The sequence below is a fragment of the Ascidiella aspersa genome, chromosome 9, assembly GCF_963924565.1.
Source record: "Ascidiella aspersa chromosome 9, kaAscAspe10.2, whole genome shotgun sequence".
In the NCBI taxonomy this organism is placed as follows: domain Eukaryota; kingdom Metazoa; phylum Chordata; class Ascidiacea; order Phlebobranchia; family Ascidiidae; genus Ascidiella; species Ascidiella aspersa.
Window position 1 is genome coordinate 22988971 of NC_139455.1, and position 19655 is coordinate 23008625.

The following is a 19655-nucleotide window of genomic DNA, read 5'->3' on the forward strand; positions in this document are numbered from 1 at the left end:
CCTCGATTAAACTTTCGTTTGTTGGTTTTCCACGATGAGGTTAGTGTTTCAGAAAGAGAAACAGGCAGTGCGAATTCAAAGTTGTTTATTTCGTTTCTGTTGTTTTTCGCATTTATATTTTTGCAGAAGCCGCTTTCACAGTTTGAAGTAAATGAAGTAAGTTGACTAAAATGTTAAAACACATTCTTTTAATTTTATGTTTTGAAGTGTACAATGTAATGAGTCGTATAACTTTCGTTTCGTTATTGATTAATGTGTCGTATTATAACTTATTTTCAGCTTTCCTTTTTTGTTTCAACTAACAATAACCGCCTTTCGGACAAACCTCATCTTTTTTTTGTTGGTAAGAAAAGAAATGAATTACATTAAATTAGAAAAATTAAACGAAAACCTCACCAGCTGCGATCTCGTCTGAGGATGAGAATAAAAATTCAAGTTTTCGTCGTCAAGTAATCTGCGTTTAAACTTTAGTTTGTTGGTGGGTTCTCGTTAAAATGTCGATTTAAAAATATTATTATAATAATTACATTTTGACAATAGATTGGTTGAAATAAATTAGCACTGAAGTTTCGAATTTTCACGTAAGCGACAACGCAAAGTTTGTTTTTTTTAGTTTTTTTTTGTTAGTTTTAATGTCGAGAACAATTATATTGGTAAAAAACAAAAATGTGAACGCCACAATTCCACGATAAATCAGTGCTTTATTGGCTATGTTATGGTTTCTTTCTGGGTTTGTGGGGGTTTGGTCTTCTTTCTTTATTTTATGTCAGTTAAGTTCAGCAATAGTGGAGAAAAACTAATAAAATAAACTTAATTTATATTTTACGTACTTAGTTAGTTTAAAAAAATCTGATTTGCAACAAACTTGAAGTAACTGAATGTTCAGATTTGTTTGTAACTATCTTGGCCTGAATTTGTCAGATGGTTTACTTTAAATCAATCGCAATTTACAAACGCATTGAAAAAAAATTTAAACAGAGATTATTTTAATGTATTATTGTTACACTTTCGACCAACAAACGAAAGTTTTATCACAGAGTTTATAAATTTAATTTAACTATTAGCATTAACATTATAATCAGCTAATTACACCCGACTTGTGGCTTTTTGGGCGCAGCAAATTGCTCCCGTTAGGAGAGCTTCACTGGCTGGGAGTTGGGATTGTATTTAGTAACTGTGATAAGTTCTTACTGCTACTTGTTGCTTCGTTGCTTCAAGTTTAGCGGTCTGATACTTGTAGCTTAGTTGCTTGAAGTTTGGCTGTGTGAACTACGCGTAGGAAATCTGACATTGTCATAAGTAATGAATTCTGAATGAAATTAACCGCTGATAAGTATTAAAAATAATTACCCGGGAATTCCCCCGGGGAAATCCCCCGGGATTTTTTCAAAAATTGATAAAAATGAAAAAAAAACGAAAAAACTTTAAAGTCGGTTTTTAGCTTTATTTTAAGTGCTAGGGGGTTGAAACTTTACCATGTTGTTTCTACGCCCAAGGCGCATCTACAGACCAAGTTTCACCCGAATTGGAGAAGGTCGATTTTTGAAAAATGCCAAAAATCCTGTTTTTTTCGGATATTTTTTACAAAAAATGTCCATTTTCTTGCGAATTATAAAGTTTTGAACTATATGAATGTCACCATTGGATTTATATTGTACTAACGCATCTTTTGTGAAAATTTCAGCCAAATCAGAGCAGGTCGAAAAAAAATTGAAAAAAATCGCTGGTATGTGAGCGTCGAAATTCGCCAATTTTGCCGATTTAGCCTAATTGCTATAGTAGATAATACTAATGATGTGAATTGCGCTATACTAAATAGTCAAGCGTTATATCAAACAGACAAATCCCGTACCTTAAACCTACTTGTAATAGTTCTGACCTGTTATTTACAAGTCCGTTTGTTTCAAGAAATTGTTTTTTTTTAAATCCAACTGCAGATGAACTCTGTATATTCACCAGTATATTCACCAGAAGCCTGTTAACCACCAATCTTCAGAATCCACAAACGCTACTGTTTTTGAAAAAATGACTTCAGAATGAATAAATGTTAATTTGCAGTTACTCCAAGTGCGTTTGGGCAATCTGACAATATATCAGCTCGCTAAAAAGAATTTGTTAATATAAATTGTTTTTTTTTTTTATGTTCATTTATATATTTTTTAATTTAAGTTCAATTTTTTTCGACCATTGTAGTTTTCTAACTTTGTTTAGTATAGAGTTTTTTTTGTTGAGTTGTTATTAGTAGACACGATGTTTGTAGTATTGGGGTCTACCAAAAAATGACTGACTTCGACCAGAAAATGAAGCTGGATTTTGAAAAAAAACAACCGTTGTGGATTGCTTCACGTTCTGATGTAAACACCAACGAACCTTTCTTTCTTTTCCACAACTAACCTTTGGTCACACTTATCCTACCCCCCTTATGAGTAGCCTTCCTCCAAGTGGTGAATAATATCGCTCGTAAGTGCCATCCAACCTCTAAGTTACCTAACCTGCTAGATCGGACGAGCACTTCTAACCCAAGTTCTAAGGCTCGACGATTTAGCATAAACGTCAAGCAACACTCGGCAGATCTTCAAGAAGACATTACAAAACCTTAAATTTTGTTTTAAGTAATCCTCTATTAAACTTTCGTTTGTTGGTTGGAGACGAAGAGCTTAGTTTCTCAGTAAGAGAACCAGACAGTGAGAATTCAAAGTTGTTTATTTCGTTTCTATTGTTTTCCGCATTTATATTTTTGCAGAAGGCACTTTTACTGTTTGAAGTAAATGAAGTTAGTTGACTAAAAAGTTAAAACACATTCTTTTAATTTCACTTTTTGAAGTCTACTAATAGCATCCTTTTCGTTATTAATTAATGGGTCGTATAATAACTTATTTTTAACGTTTCAATTGACTTTTTTTTTTTTTTTTTTTTTCAATTGACAATATTCGCGCCTCATTGGCTATGATACAAATAAAAATTAGTTTTCGTTGTCAAGTAATCTGCGTTTAAACTTTAGTTTGTTGGTTGGTTCTCGTTAAAATGTCGATTTAAAAATATTGTTATTATAATTACATTTTGACAATTAAGATTGGTTAAAATAAATTAGCACTGAAGTTTCAACTTTTCACGTAAGCAATAATGCAAGGTGAGTTCTATGTCGAGAACAAGTATACTGGAATAAACATGAATGCGAAGAAACGCTACAACTCTACGATAAATCAGTGCTTTATTGCCAATGTTATAGTTTATTTCTGGGTTTGTGGGGGTTTGGTCTTCTTTCTTTGGACTATTGGCTTTTTTTTCATCTTTTGCATATCTTCGGCTAGTTTGGATTGCAGAATTTTTTCTTTGCTTTCTTAAATGAAACTTATTATTTCATGCACTGAGTGGAATTATATATTTTTTTAGTTAACTTAGTTTAAGGAAAAGAAATTACAGCGAAATTCCAAACAGTTAGTTACAACGAAAAGTAAGAGTGAGAGCGCCACGAATAAAAAAATTGTTTTTGTATTACTTTTTGGTTTTTGGATTTGTGGGTCTTTCGTTTCTCTTTATGTGAGTTTCTTTTTTTTTCTGTTTTTTTTTTCTTTTTTATATCTTTTTTTTTTGTTTTGTGTAGTTTCCTCGATGTTTGAACGAGTCTGTCGAACCGCCTATGTTGGGCGTGGCTCTTTCGAATCCAAAGCTACAATGCAAGTAAAAATTTAACACCTTAAGATTATACTTTCGTTTGTTGGTGCATTCGCTACGCATAATTTAATATAGAATTTAGAGCTTTTTTTCACGCATTTTCTACATTGCTGCTACAAATATTACGCCACCAGGGTTAACCTTAAACGAGCTAAAGATGAAACATATATAAAAACGTTTGTTTTTCATCAATTTGGAATCGAGCTCTCTTCGTTTAGATTAATGCGTCTTTATTCTCCTATAGCGTTTGTTTTTAATCGGTTCAGCTCGAAAAACTTTTTGTTTAAGTAAAGTAAGATACAGAATCGGACTTCTGTTAAATAAAAATTATATTTAGCTTTAACGGCATTTTCAGGACAACAATTCGAATGAATCAAAAATAACTAATTTTTTTATTTAAATAGAAAAATTAAATAATTAACTATTTGTCAACCATAGTTCGTAGGGTCAGACTTTGTTCAAAAGAAAACATATTTCGACTCAAACAGCCTCTTCTATTCGTCAAATCGTATCGATTAAAAATTAAACAATATTAAACTGAATGAAAAAACAGTTTTTCTTGTAAATTAGTTAACCATTTATTAACCAAAATTCTCTCAGGACCCAAAATAAACGGCATCTTCAGTAACTCGAATAAAAATAAAATTTGTTTGCCAGGATCGGTCGGTCTTGGAACCCCCAAGAACTGTGAATATTCGTTCAGGGACCATATCGTTCTCAACCGGGTCCCCTCCACGTTCGTGTGCAGAGACAATGGAGTCAACTTCAGGACTGGATGCAACTTGTAAAGGTGGAATATAGCATATGGTGTTGTTGTTTTCTAACTATAAAAGAAAGTAAATGTAAAATAAATGTAAAGGTGTAGTGTCGTATTCTTCCCATTGACCAAAAAGTAGGTCGGGAATTCCTGCGGTGTCAGTAATGTTCGAGCCCAGTACTCAGGACAACCATTCTTCCAAAGGGAGATGGTGCAGCCACTTGGAGGTAGGGCTAAAGTTAAACTGCGCATCGGCAGAAGCTTAACATTTTTGCCTTTTTGTTTATGGTGTCAGCAGGGTTTTCTAAGGTTTTGGTTTGGGTGACCGCAGTTTTTAAGAAAGGTCTTAGGAGTTTGAAAATCCTACGACTCATATTGGTTAAACCTCTGGTAGCAAAAGTAGAAGTTTTAGGGGCTTGTAATAAAAAGGTTTTTAAAATATAGGAATCCGAAATACTTTTACATTTAAATAGTCCAGGAACAGAACACAGATATTTTTGAACGATATTAAAGCAACAATAATACCAAGAAAATCGTTGTATTCTTGAAATGTTTTTGCCTTTAGTGTTTTACGAGTTCCATTTCAACTTCGGAAATCATTTTTGTGAGGTTAAAGCGTGCATCACTTGTTTGCAAGTCCTATAGTAAGGTCTTGCAAGAGATTTGTTTCAAAACTAGGCCACAAGTTTACCCAATACCTGTACAATGCCTTGGTTTTAAGCATTGGTTTAACTAAATCCTGTAATGTTTTTTAGGCAGCTCATTAAACATTACCTTGGGATAGATCAATCAAATATGGGCTACCTATCCATACAGTAACAAAGCTGGTATGGCCGAGCCCTAGCGGACCACTCTGTACTGCACAATAGTTTTCTGCGTATCCAAGTCGAAATTATTTTAGCATTTTTTAACAAACAATCAAATAGACAAATATATGAACGCAAGTTCGCAACAGTAGAGTTTTGATATAGATTTAGATTCAGATTTAGTTTATTTTGTGGATTTTTACAAACATTGAAAAACAAAATAACATAAAGAATAACTCAAGGACAGCGAAAGGACCGTTCGGTCATCGAGTCGAGCTGCCCATGGAACAAATTTCTAATTCAAAATGTAGGCTACCCCGAATAACCTTGTTGAAGATTTATGTCGAAATGCTTAGACTGTGGCCACAAATGCCTGTAATGCTTTTCAAAGCACGACACCTGATCGGATTACAATGACAATGTGCAGAGGTATTCGTGCAGCTTAATGTTTCACGTTAAATTACTTCCGTTCTAACGATGCGTAAGCGCCAAGCGGGTTTGTTAATATTGCAGCTTGCTAGTCAATGTGCAAAACCTATGCACGGAAAAATGCTTGTAGGGCGTCGCATTAGGCGATCAAGATGCATTATCGTTTTATTTGTTAAAACAAAAGCAGTTTGGATGCAAACCAGATCATGCTAATTACAATAAAAACAAAAAATTAAAACTGTATGGAAATTTGTAGCGCTTGGAAAGCAGGTAATTATAAGCCCCGAAACAATTTTGCACAGCTTTTCGGAAAAGACGGGGATCCGATGAAAAGCCAACATGTCACCATCGAACGAGAATCGCATTTTTAAAAACTTTTTACAAAACAAAATATCTTGCAAACAAAATTATCTCCCTTTCCTAAAATTACCTCCCTTTTTGAAGGTTTCTTAACCAGGGGTGCACCCCCAATGGGTACAAGAACTGTTCCAATTGGGGTGTGGGATGCTGAATCAGACACAGAAAATGTAATTCTGTAATTTATTTATTTGCTCAATTAAATGTAGCCTAAAACTAACTCACATTATTATGCTGTTGTGTTATCAGTTTCTTGTACAAAAATAAATTTATAATGGTCTTGTTGTTTAAGCAATTCTAGAAGCAGATGCAAGAATCGGTTGGTGATTTAAAAGGGGTGCAACAAGGAAAAGGGTTAAGGACCACTGGCCTAAAGGAAAAGCTACATAATTTCGAACCCTGCTGCCTTCTGTTCATTTCCGCTCGATGATTATTCGCTTCAATTTGCAATCTTACTGCGGCATTTCAGGAAGTCGGTGGAGCGTCGTCGATCGTTCGACAGAGGCGTCTAGGCGAATGGTTTTTAAATCTGATTTAGCTCCAACGAGACTATAGTTACCTGTAAATCTGGAATGCTTTCGTAGGTTTTTTAATTCTGTTATATAGGCGTTTATTTCTTTGCTAAAAAACTGTACGCCATCTACACTTTTTGTAAAAAAAGTCGAAGATATGTGAAATGCCTGATAAAAAAGAATTTGTTTTATACTTAGCATTTTGGTATTGTGATAAAGTTGTTGAATATCTTCAAGAGTTGAGCTTAGACGCACGATATAGGACGATAAACATGGACATGATTTACTATATTTTATGGTATTCTTTCTATTTCAGAAAATTATTGGAAAAAAATACAGGCTTTATATCTGACCTGATATTTTGTTTGATGCACCATGAAATTTCTCGTTGTTCTGATGCTTTCTTCGTACGTAGGAGCACAATTTTGTGAGTTTACTTCTTAAATATCTACCAGTGTTAAAACAAATACGAATTAAACAGTAATGTGATTTGAAACCAACTGAAAATACCAGAAATTGACTTTACAAAAAGGCACAAAAGTGGTCGGCAAACTGTGTGAGTTGTTTTATGCACCCTTCAAAATACTACACTTTATTAAATCGTTTAAATTTGAGCCCAAAGCACTATGTATACTAAGCCATGTTGCGCCGTGTGACTTATAAACGCTAGAAAGGTATACTTAGTATTAAATATTAACTTTTGGCACAACACGCAAGAGTTTTTTTAAGATTAAGAGTGACGTAACTGGACTGAACGGAGGTTTGAGCTGGACTTCATCTCCATCATTTGTGAACTAAAACTCTTCCGTTTGGTACCCCAACAAATAAAATTATCGGGATTATTTATTGGCCTTAATCCGCTGTACATATATACTGGACAAACCTATTCCATAGCCTAAAAGTTAGAAATTCGTATGATATGTAATGTATGCTAACAAACGAAAACATAATGCCATGAAACATAAAATAAAAAAAGTTTTTTTTGCCTATTTTAGCTACGTACATATAAGTTAAGTAGGAAAAAAAACTTTTTGATGTCATCCCTCAAAAAAATGTGACTGCCTCCCCTAGAGGCAATTGTCACAAAAGCGTAGAAATAATAAATATAACTTAATACCTTGCTCAGTGTCTACACAACTGGATGGTGCCTACCTCACCTGGGCTGTGGCTCGTTCGTACTGCTTGGAAAGACGGAGGGATCTTTGCAGGCACGAGGAGTTCTGTTCAGGCAACACACTGACGGTGATGGATCCAGTCAGCGGCGACCACTGGGTCCCAGTCCTGTAAGCTTAATTGTCAGACGTACCACGTTTTAGATTTCCCCACCCGATCTGTTAGAAATCAGTGCATTTCTAAGCAAAAAGGTCTTCGACAATCAGGGCATCCAATGGCAGAAAAGTCTAGACTTTTAGACCTTGAGGTCGTGGCAATGCACTGATTTGGACCTTTAGGTAAACTCCCGGCGAAGATAAATTAAAAATATTCATTAAAAGTTCAGAAAAGATAACAAAAAGTATGAGATAGGATTAATAACACTTGACCTACCTAAACCCTAACGCTAACCCGAATCCTAACCCAAATAATGTGCGTTATTTTAATAATTCTTTAGCCCAAACTCGGAAAGGGCATAAGATGGTTTCTCGTCCGTTGTATTTAAGATTATTCCGTCACAAATGGAGGTATTGGGGCCTGAAGCGTTATAATTATTAAATTATCGCACATTATTTGGGTTAGGGCGCTGGTTAGCGTTTGGGTTTGATTGGGTCAAGTATTGTTAAATAAACTTAATCTTCTTATGCACATTTGTTAATGCAAATTAGTGCATTGTCCAAGACCTCAAAGTCTAAAAGTCGGACTTTTTGATCCTTTGAATGCACTGATTGTCGTAGACCTTTTTGCTTAGACCTGACTGGATAGGGACTACTTTTTGCAGTTTAGCTATCGTACACATACCAAGTACTCGTGTTGTAATGGCTTAAGTCAATGACTTGACATAACATATGGGAGAGAATCACTTGTCATGACTTGGACTTGAGTCGTTTACCAAATGATTTGACGTAGTTGCGTTATTTCAACTATTATAATGTAACAAAAATAATAACTTTCTTAATGTCATTTTTTCATTTTTTTGCGAAATATCGCTTAGCACGAAATGTAAGAGAAATTACGTGATTGGACCAGGACTCGCTCTTGGTAGTAACTTGACTTGAAGTCATTTTTAAACGACATTTCTACAACATTGCCAAATACCGCTTTAAAGGTCTTTAGTCACACCACATATTAATAACACAGTTTTCTATATAAGTATACATACAATTATTCATCGAATTTTACATTTACAAATGAATTTTACCCTAGCGATGAATACAACGACTGGACCGAAATTGGAACCGTTTCCGGTGGATCACGAGTGTGTCAAAGGCATAATGAAAATTTTGGTGTCCCTACATGGGGCTTGACTATCGGAGTCTGCACACCATTTAACACAGCTCCCGACAACTGTCCCTTAAAGTCTTATGTCTTCTGCTGCCCCAGTGATAATCCAGTTTAGTACTAGTACTAATCACTAAAACATAATCACTAAAACAGGGGTGCCCTTTTCCATTTTTGTGCGGCCCTTTACATTCTTCCAGCAATTTGTCCCTAAACAGGGCCATTTGAGTGTGCACCATGTTGGACATTTTGCTCTTTTAGTGTTCTGTTTGAAGTGCAATGTAACCCATAGGCTACACCGCTACACTAATGCAGTTGAACTCGAATGGGAAGCATCTATAACAAAACAATCTTTGTTCATAAAATTTTACTTGAGCAAGTTGTTACGACAAAGAATTGTTTTGCAATAATTACACTTGTCTGGCACGGTTATGATGTAACAGACTTTTGCCACGCATATTGACTGAGAAGTAGGCGTCATTGGAATTGTAGGAAAAGTTAGTTCCGAATTCACAAGCATGTGTGTCTGCTATGGTATGTCATATTCGCTGGTACTTTTTTCTAGTAAAAGCTGAAAATATGAATTAGTGTTTATTTGATGTGCGGGCCTCTTATTAGGCATTACATTCCCTAACTGGCCCTGTTAAAAAGGTTTCCCACCCCTGCATTAAAATGACGGCTTACGCTATTTTTGAAGCTTCTGATAAACCTCGTTTGACCATATTGGATTAATTGTTACGATTTGCGACACTTAGAAAATAACTTTCCTCCACTTAATTCGCTTACCATTACTTGACTGTTTGTCAATTACTTGACTGTTTGTCAATTACTTTTTGTCTTGCTTTGTTTCAAAGGAGGTTCATATTATTCTAACTTTGTACAATTTATAATATTTGATGTTTAGTTCTGTCGTTTGTTTGGCTAAATATTTTTAGAAGAAAATTGCCTATTTTTTACATTTTTATATGTATTTGTTTTATTCGTTAACTTGCTGCTCGTTAACCTAGACTTGACTTGGATTAAACACATTAGAAAATAAGTTGTATAACTTTACACTGTGACATTTTGAGTCCAGGACTAGTAAATTTTGTAGTCTTGGTAACTGCATTACAAAACTATAGGTTATGGATATTGAGCTCAGTCACGTCTTAAATAAAGTAAATGTTATATCGAGGACATCCTGCATATTAACTTGAATGCACGGTTAGTGACAAACTGATAGCACCAATGTTAGAAGTCACCGTAACGGCCCGGAACGCCGTACCAGTAAAAAATATTTTATCCCGCTATTTACTTAAATGCATTTAAACTTTGTAAGATAAACCAAAGTTTCCGAAGGGACTATTTTAGTCGTCCAGTTATAATATAAGTTTATGACGTTCTTTGTAAAAAGTTTCGTACCTTTCCGTAAAAATATGATTAGGCCTATACTTTTACCTCTGAGTCCCATACACTGCAAGTTAGTACATTATCTTCCAATATTTTTTTTTAAATATATGTTATTGTTATTATTATAACTGTTATATGTATTTTTTTTAACGATTTATTAAGTTGTAAACATCAGGATTTTATTTTAACACATGTTATTACAAAACGTTATTTAGTAGGCTACTACTTTTCACTGCAAAAAATCATAAGCGTTTACCAAAAGCTTTAACAGAGTATTTTAAATGTTTCCCGAAAACTCCAAAACTTGTTTTGTTTTCAGCGACCACATTAGGGCCCTACCCCTACAATATCTATCATTTCATACTGGATCCCAACTTCATAACTTGGTCGATAGTGGAAAGCTTCTGTCAGGCTCAGCAGCGTGAACTGTGCTACTCCCACAAGATTTGCCCGATATCTGAACCCTTGATTACTGGCGTCGTGTATGGTGACAGGTGGACTCCAATAAGGTAAAATCTTGACGTTGCGTGGGTGTTTTGCTTTGCATTCATTGCAAATCGCATTCTCTTCCGTTTTCCGGATTCGAAAAGCTTTAATTTGACATAAAAATCACAACGGTTATTTACTCGAAAATACTTGACAATTGGACTTAAGTTATTTCACGAATAACTTGACTGGGACAAGTCAATTTAAAATGATTTGTTTACGACACTGCAAAACCAGTGATGATATGAGAAATATCTAAAAGTTTAAGGTTTTGTGTCACTTAACGTTCGTAATATGCTACGTACGGATGTGCATGAGATTACTTGAGAAATAACTTCTATCCAACATTTTCGCAGGGATACGAACGCAAACGGCTACAATGACTGGATGGAAGTGGGGCAGGATGATAACGGACGTGCGGCTCGGGTGTGTTTCAGACACACCGACCATTATGGTAACCCAGACTGGGGGGATGCGCCAGGGTGTCCCAGGTTTACCGACGACGGCATATGCAGGCTCAAGCGTCACGTTTACTGCTGCTCGGAGAAGCTTCCAGAACGTCCGATGTGCTGGTAGAAGCACGCTAGTGGGCGTGCTGGAGAGTGGACGTTTGCGAACCGAAAACCAACAAAAACATTAGGACAGTTTAGCTATAGGTTTATCTGTTTTGTGTGTGTAAGAATCTCCAAAGATAATTTCATGAGCATTCCTAAATGTATCTGTACAAAGAAAATCCTGCGAATCCTACGTAGCACCTTGGTTTTCTAAATTCCTTTTTTATTCGGAACACGTATTGTGTGTAAAACTTTGCCTTTTAAAAAAATATGTCGTTTTATCTGAAGATGATAGAAGTTTGTATGGAAACGTCCTAATATCAAGATAATGTCGATCTACTCGACCTTTTTGGCTTTGCAATTAATTATAAAGCTAAATTAAGGATCCGTGCGTATTGTACCCAAGTATGTCGTTAAAGATTATTATTACACGCGAAGATTTAAGTGTTTCGATTTAAGGCAGACGCTTAAAAATCGTTTCCTTCTTTCTACTGGTGACTGTTTGCTGTATTTATAAAGTGGCACAAAAGTTTAATGTGCAGTGTGCACTTGTTCAACTAAAAAACTTGTGAATTCGTTTTATTCATTTGCTATATAGGCTTATACCCTGACGATGGTGACTATATTTTGATCATTTTGTGTGGGCAAGACCAGGGCTGCGGAGTCACAGTCGTACTCCTTGTTTTGCTAGAGTCGGACTCGAGTAAGACCACGTAAAACTACCCGAGTCCCGAGTTCGACAATCGCATGCGCAGCATCAAATTTTGAAACTGCCAACTGTGAATTGTAAGGGAGAAATAGTATATTGTGGAAAAATTTCCAACCATGTTTTGCGAGTGGATGAATAAATATGACACCCCTTTAAGTGGATTGCTGAATATCAGCCTAACCTAAGTTACGTAAATTGGCGCAATACATGCTGTAGAGTCAGAGCCGGACTTGGGACTCGACAAAATTTTATATTAGGCCGAAGTCGGACTTGGATTATTTTTAACTGATTTCGCAGCCCTGGTATCGACTGAACGTTAATGTCAACAGAGAAAATAAACCCAAACAAAGTGTTCACGTCTCGTTGATCTTGTATTACACAGGTTACCATAAATAATACAAAAGCACCAGTCAAGGAAATTTTGCCATTACACAGTGGGTACATAGTGGAGTGGTAAGTCACAATGAAGTATAAAGGGATATATAAACATGAGCGTGTCGGTATTATGCAGGTAAAACAGGGGTTCTTCCTTATTACCGCGGACCCCTAAAATTTTGGTTTGCTTCGCGTTGACCAAAGTAGGCGAGACATTTTAAAAATGACGTCACAATACAAATAGACTTTAGAAATATGCTGATTTCGGTCCAAAAAATATGAAAGTGAAATAGAGTCTAAATACATGGAGTTCTAAAATCTTTGATTTTTAATTAAACTCTTTCCTTTGATCGATTACTTCATAAATATGCACCAATATTTCCATTAGGCTTCACGGACCCCCTAAAACTAGTACACGGGCCCCTAAGGGGTCCATGGACACAAGTTTAAGAACCCCTGAGTCACAAATGATATAACAATTAGTTTGGTTAGAACACAACTGTAGCACAGCTTTACCTTTTCGCACTGGCATTTGGGCAATATCGCACAATTTAAGAAACGAATAAAATTTCAAAGGAACAGCACCCAGAACAGGAATCAGCAGAATACTAGAAGCAAAGGATTGAACGTAAAAATGATCGCTAAAATCAGATAATAGCGGCAATCACAAAGCTACCATAAGTTTGGCGATATTTTTTTGTCACCAAAAAAAAACTTTGGTGACAAATAAAAAGAAAAATGCAATAAAATTCAGTAAAACAGGCCGTGGAAATACAAAGAACGACACACAATGATGTAACATTGAAAAACACGCAGGAAACAGAATAAAATGTAGAGCCTAAAATTAGTGGGAAGTTGATAAAAACACAAGGTAGACCATATTATGGAAAGCAAAATTTCGATTTAATTTCGATTTAATTTCTATCGCGCAAGAACGACGGTTGAATACTAAAGTGGGGAAAAATTACAGCCACAGTTAAATTCAGTGGTTCCCAACCTTTTTTATGGCCTTAAAAAAAATTAAAAAAAATAGTTTACCGCACCCCTGCTAATTTGAAACACTACACATCTACTGTACACAAGGCAGAACAACAATCTGAAATTGTTTAACTCCAATCGTACATCAAAATTGTATTAAGAAGCTCCCCAACAGAGCAAAAATTGGAATACGAAAGTGTAGGTAGTTGAAATATGTCTCGACACCCTTGAGCGGCACCCCGGTTGGGAACCACTGCTTTAATTCATACTTCCAATAATTAAGCAAAGAAAGGACATTTTCTGTTGTTTTTTGTTTTTTTAAGGGCACTCAATACACATCCATACCCTAAGTTGAACAGAGGGCGTCGTTTGTAAGGGTTTAAAAAAACGGTGGGCGGGGTTTATACGAGTAATTTCTTCGTGACACTTGTTAAGATTGAAAAAAGTAAAAACAAAGGGCATTGTTACAAACAAAGACGCACGGTGAAGTTATGAGGAAATAAAACAACTTTGCCAAGAAACACACAACAAAACGGAATAGGCGCCGGAATTGAAAAAGAGCAGAATATCCGAATTTGATGCACAACAAAGTTAGCATTTTTGGGCGTTATATGGGTTAACCGAAATAAGGCAGTGGAACAATATGGATTTTTAAAAGCGGCTCGGAGTCGAAATAACATATGAGTTTTTAGGGATTTTTAAACAATTTTTTACACTGTGGACATTTACAGTTAAATAACACGTATAGTGATAACAGATAAACAATCTACCAGGTAGAAACATGTACACATCCATGCACAGACATACACGATTACGCATATGCGAATAGACACATGCTCGCCTATAGGAATGTCCGATACTTAACCTTTTATTCCGATATTCGATATTTAGGAGAAAAAATGTTGCGATCGGCAGCGATACCACCCTAGTATCGGACGAGTACCGATACTACAACTTAGCATCGGTATATAGCTAACCACAATTACATAGATAAGCACGAAACTACGCCTAATTTTTGACTAAATTTTGTATTTTTAGAGGCTATTCAAGGGGACACCAAACTCCGGACTAAAGTTTTTTGCTTTTCTGGTCAGCGGCATATTGCCCTAAATAAGCCAAAATATAATCATCCATCAGCGAAAATGTTTGTCTAAAGCAAACTAAATTTTAAATAAGTTGTTAAACTAAACAACTTTTGTGTGTTTTTTTCAATATAACAATCAAGTTAAACAACATCGACAAAATATCGACCTTCAGGCTCACTTATAATTTTCCGTCCTTTGTGAAAAAAACGTTTGGTGCCCCTGGGACAGTTGTTGCCATTTTATGGCGTACCCAAATAGAAAAAGTTTCGCTACTTAGCTTAGGGCATCGGCTACGACCCGACATTATCGGACATTACAAGTAACAACCCATTAAACCTAGTTTGTGGTAAAAAACGGTTTGCAATTTAAAATACTCAGAAACATAACGGCGGGAGGTGGAAGTTAGACGCAAAACGAGACTAGTAACAACCCATAAAGCCTACTTTTGATCGCATTCCGAAGCATTGGTGCTCTGATAGCGACCAGTCAGTGGTACAAAGTAGCTCTTATTGTGCTTAAGAGCGACTAGTGAATTAGCGTTTATCCTCGCCAATACGTCACAATGCTGCTTCTTTTGTTGCTGACGCGATCTGGCGCTTTTGCTGAGACGTTCGCAGACCCTCTTCGAGGTGATCTGGGGCACGAAGCGCCGGGGGTCGTGGGTGATTAGGAAGTGTTCCAGGGTGTCCCAGCCCCCACCAACACGAACCATAACGTGTCGACCGTGAAGCATCTGCGGGAAGATGATTGATCACAACGTTATGCAGCCTCGTTTTTTCTCTATCTTTTGCACTCGCGCTGTACGACTTAAGTCTTTTGCACGAACCTGATTGCATGCTTACCGAGAAAAGCGAAACTAGGAGATTATTTTTTGCCTATGAACTATAGATGAATATATTGTTGCTGCCAGGCGTTGTTCTAATTGTTGAACTGTTCTTGCGGCAATATTTTTTAAATTAACGTTTCGACCACCTATTCTGGCAATTTTCCTCAGGGCAATAGACTTGTTTTTTCGCCTTGATCGTGAAGCATCTGCGGGGAAGGTTATTTTTGCACATAAAACAATTTAGTTTCAATATGATGCGTTAATGCTGTTTTTTTTATGAAGTCTAATAAAAAGCTTTATCTATTTTGACCTGATGAAGCAAGGTTGTGCGAAAGCTTGCCGAGAATTCAATTCAATTTTCCGTTACAATGGCCCACCTGATCACCCCATTTAACATTTAACAAATCTTCCATATAATTCAACAAATCAATAAGCTTTGTTAAACTAAGAAAATTTTTTTGATCCCAAAGTTTTAGCTGCAGCCTCTTTTTTTCGCATTTTTTGCTTATCGGATGTTTGTGCTGTTTTCCTCGAATCATTTTTTTTTTTTATATATATATATATACTTTTTTGGCCATAGTTGCAATAATATTGCCTAAACTTTGATAGTTTAATAAAATATTTCCGGTGGAACAATTTTACAATTAAAACAATGCCTGGCAGCAACAGTATATAAAAGTTTTAGCGCTTGAATAATTTTTCAGTTACGCATAGTAGGATTCGCTCGTGGAATGGATTGTTGGTTGTAATCCTGCACAGCTTGAAATTAAAAAAACTCAACGGCACTTTTCGATAAGCTGAACAGAATATTCATATTGCACTGCTTAAAATATTAATGATTGCATTTGAACATTGATTTACCATTAGTGCCTTAAAAATATTTGGTTTAACATTTATTGTTTTCTTACCAATTTGACTGTGTAGCATCTTGGGAAGGGAATTGATCACAAGTTTAATTGCTCGGTTAAACAATAAACATGGTTATTCTGACTAGGCAATTGATTACAAAAGCAACAATTTTTAAATTAAAAAAATATTTTAGTTTTTGATTATCATGGTTCAATGTAATTTGGTTAAATTAGGTCGTTTGGGTAAACAAAAACATATTTTTGGATTGCAATTTCATGTTCTGCAGAAAATCTGATGAGCACATTTGCCTTGGTAGCAAAGTAAAGACCGCTATAGCAGTTAAGAAAACTATTATGTGGCCAGTGTTCGAATATGAAATTGTACTATTTCGTCTGACGTTCACAGCAGAAAGAAAAAAAAACAAGTTTAATCGTAAATTGAAGTATATTTTAAAATCAACATGTATTTTTTACCCTGATGAAGACAACTTTTCCATTAATCTTGTAGCGCCCTTCTCCAATCCTTTCAATGGTTATTTGTCCTTCAAACGGAGCACCGTCTGTTATCACATGAACAGCATCGTCCAACTCTAAAGCCTACATTGAAAAAAAAACACAGGTTTATGTTGTATTCTTGTCATGAGCGGCTTTGGGGAGGTTTCTTAAAAATAAATTAAAAGAAATAGACAAAAATTAGACTCAGCAGTCAAATCTATGCCAACTTTTCCTAGAAACAGTTTTAAAGCCCTGTTTGTGAAAAATCGATATTATATTCAGCAAAGTAAAAATCAATACCTATTTGACAAACCATTAGCAACGTTTCGGCCGTCTAATTGATGTAAATGCAACAGTTGGAATACTAAAACTTATGTAAAGAAAAAACTTGACCTTTTTCCTTTTCTTTGGTGAAGATGGAATACTAACACTTGGCGAAGAATAAAGTAAGAAATCCTCTTTCTCAATTTCTTCCTCAAGTGAAATAATGTCTGGTGCGCTAAGTCCACATCTAAATAAAATAGTATTATTGACTGCCATTCAAATTATTGTATTCACCACACTCAAAATACATTATAAATATACAATGCTGAATTACCTGTAAGCTTTTCTTGCAACCTCAAGCAAGCAAAGCACAACGTTTCTTGGTTCTTTTTGTAAAACTAAAAAAAATGAAAAGCACAATTTTATTTAAAGTCCTGTATTTGAAACTGAATGTCTTTTGTACTATCATAGGGAACAAAAAGTGCCTAAACATAATTGTTCAAGGGAGTGACAGACAATAAATGGCCTTTCATTAGATGTAGATCAATATAAAAAACAAATCTAACAAAAGATTCAAAACAAATGCAATAAATTTAATCAGGGACAACTTTCAACTTCCAAAAAATGAATAAAATTATTTTTTAAAGTTAAGCTATGGTTTATTTAACTTATTTACCTGCATGAATTTTAATTAAAAAAAATTGCAAAAGTTTAATAACAAGCTCAGTGTAAATATTTTAAAATTAGTGCAATTAAACACTGTGTTATACAGACCTAATCCCTCAGATTCAAACAGACAGGAATTATCCACACCAAGCAGCTGACACCAGTTTATGAAGTTTGCAGCATTATCTCGAGCTAAAAACGATCCAGGTTGAGCATTGGCTCTATAAACCGGAGGCTTGGGAATCGTGTTGTACTTTGCTTTAAAACAAAACATAAAAAACATGTGAAATTATTGATCTTTACATGTTTACTTTACAGACACTATAAGTATATCTTACAATTACATTTTAAAAAGGTATTGTTTACAAGTCACACTAAATTTGAAATAAAAGCACAGCAACACTTTATAAACTGTTGGATATTTAATTAAAAAATTAGTATTTTTTTTATGAAAAAAAAATATATAGCAAGAATGTATAGCATCAAAGACCATACAGAAGTAGGTTGGTATCATTTTAAACAATTTGAATAACTCTATATTTTTTTTCAACATCGAGCTTTGAATATTTCTTATGTCTTACTACAACCATTATGCCGTGATAAGAAAATATTTTTGCATCTATTAAAAAAACAGCTGACTCATCCAAAAGTGTATATGCGGTTTTCAGTTTGATGTTGGTGCATCGATAATAATTTGGATTGGTTATTTAAATGTATCGCTCTTTTAAGCTTGCATCAATACATTTTTTTTATTGATTGAGTTCAAAATAACTTTGTTAGTCGGGTAAATAACTTCAGGAGGTGCATCTAGGCTGTTTGACTAGATCGCTCTTTTACCTACACCCGTTAGTGTTGATTTAAACTTAGGTGTCGGGTTGGACAGCCTCTTAAAAAATTTAAAGAATATATACCTGTTCGCACTGTTTGTGAGGTTGCAGGTCTTCGGCCCCTCAAAGCACTAACAGATTTGCTCGAGCTGTGGGCAGAAGCGGGTCGGCGATGCGTTACATTAGGGCTCGAGTTTGCGATGAACTGATGAAATAGTGACGACGCAAGTTCACATAGAACTGAACCAGTTTGCAGCTGCTCGAAAAAGTTATCCGATGAGATGTTTCTACCTAATGAGCAAAGAGATATCGCCATTAAAATGCAGTGTTGTAAACAAGTCATTTTAAAATTTATGTGTAAAGATTTGGATAAACAGCACAATTTCATAAAAAAATACCCGAGAAAATACTTCCTTTCAACCTTGGTCATTTGTAAACAATGACTTAAGTGCACCTAAGTCAATCCATTGACTTTAGCCATTACAAAACTGTTAAAATAATTCTAAATCACCAATTAGAACGCTGTTATATGCTTAATTTTATGTTTTATTTCAGCATTATCTAATACTCAGAATAACACTGATGCCGTGACAGTGTGAATTATGCATGTTTCCTACAATAGTTTAACAAGTTAAACATGGGGTTGCAAAGCTCAAAATATTGTAAATTGATACTATTTTAGAGTAACATACAAACTAAAAATCCTAAAATCCTCATTTTTGTCATTCCATTTCACTGTCATAATTATTAATAAATTTTGATCTAATGTTGTTAAAATTACACTAGTGGCAATTTTTTTTAATTCTTAAATTACCTAAAACTTTTGTTAACCACTTGGCAACATCCTCTATCAACGGCACTAATGCCTTTGCTTGGTGAGCCAAAATTTCCTCTTTGAACAGCTTTGAATCGTCATCGCAGTTATTTTCACTTTGCGTGAAATTCGAATTCACGTCGCTGTTTAGATCCGACATTGTTCATCCAACATGGAAACAAATACTATTCTTTCATGCGGCCATATTTGTTGAGCAACTAACTCTATTTTGGGGAAGTTTACCCTAGAAATTCCACTATAAAAACGTTTATGTGTTCACACGTTTTGTTGTCAAGGGATTTAACAAGAGAGTGTATTTGTATAGAACGCACTCAACTGTGACAATCTCAGTCGACCGCCAAACATAGAA

General features: G+C 35.2%; 1 protein-coding gene across 1 annotated transcript; it reads right to left on the reverse strand.

Moving 5' to 3' along the window:
* Positions 1 to 14940: 14940 nt before the first annotated feature.
* Positions 14941 to 19562, reverse strand: LOC146133665 (growth arrest-specific protein 2-like). The gene is made up of 7 exons (XM_083397407.1): positions 19286 to 19562; positions 18556 to 18762; positions 17753 to 17902; positions 17313 to 17376; positions 17108 to 17225; positions 16694 to 16816; positions 14941 to 15278 (listed from the first exon to the last, which is right to left on the reverse strand). Exons 1-7 carry the CDS (start codon positions 19443 to 19445, stop codon positions 14985 to 14987), a joined length of 1116 nt encoding a protein of 371 aa, XP_083253533.1. The 5' UTR covers positions 19446 to 19562; the 3' UTR covers positions 14941 to 14984.
* Positions 19563 to 19655: the final 93 nt, after the last annotated feature.

Bases quoted from the DNA above. Each gene is read 5' to 3' on its own strand.
- LOC146133665 (XM_083397407.1), bottom strand. From the start codon at position 19,445: ATGTCGGATCTAAACAGCGACGTGAATTCGAATTTCACGCAAAGTGAA. The intron at 17,377-17,752 runs GTCTGTATAACA...CATTTTTTTTAG, and splicing joins GTTTGAATCTGAGGGATTAG to TTTTACAAAAAGAACCAAGA. The intron at 17,226-17,312 runs GTAATTCAGCAT...TATTTTATTTAG, and splicing joins GTTGCAAGAAAAGCTTACAG to ATGTGGACTTAGCGCACCAG.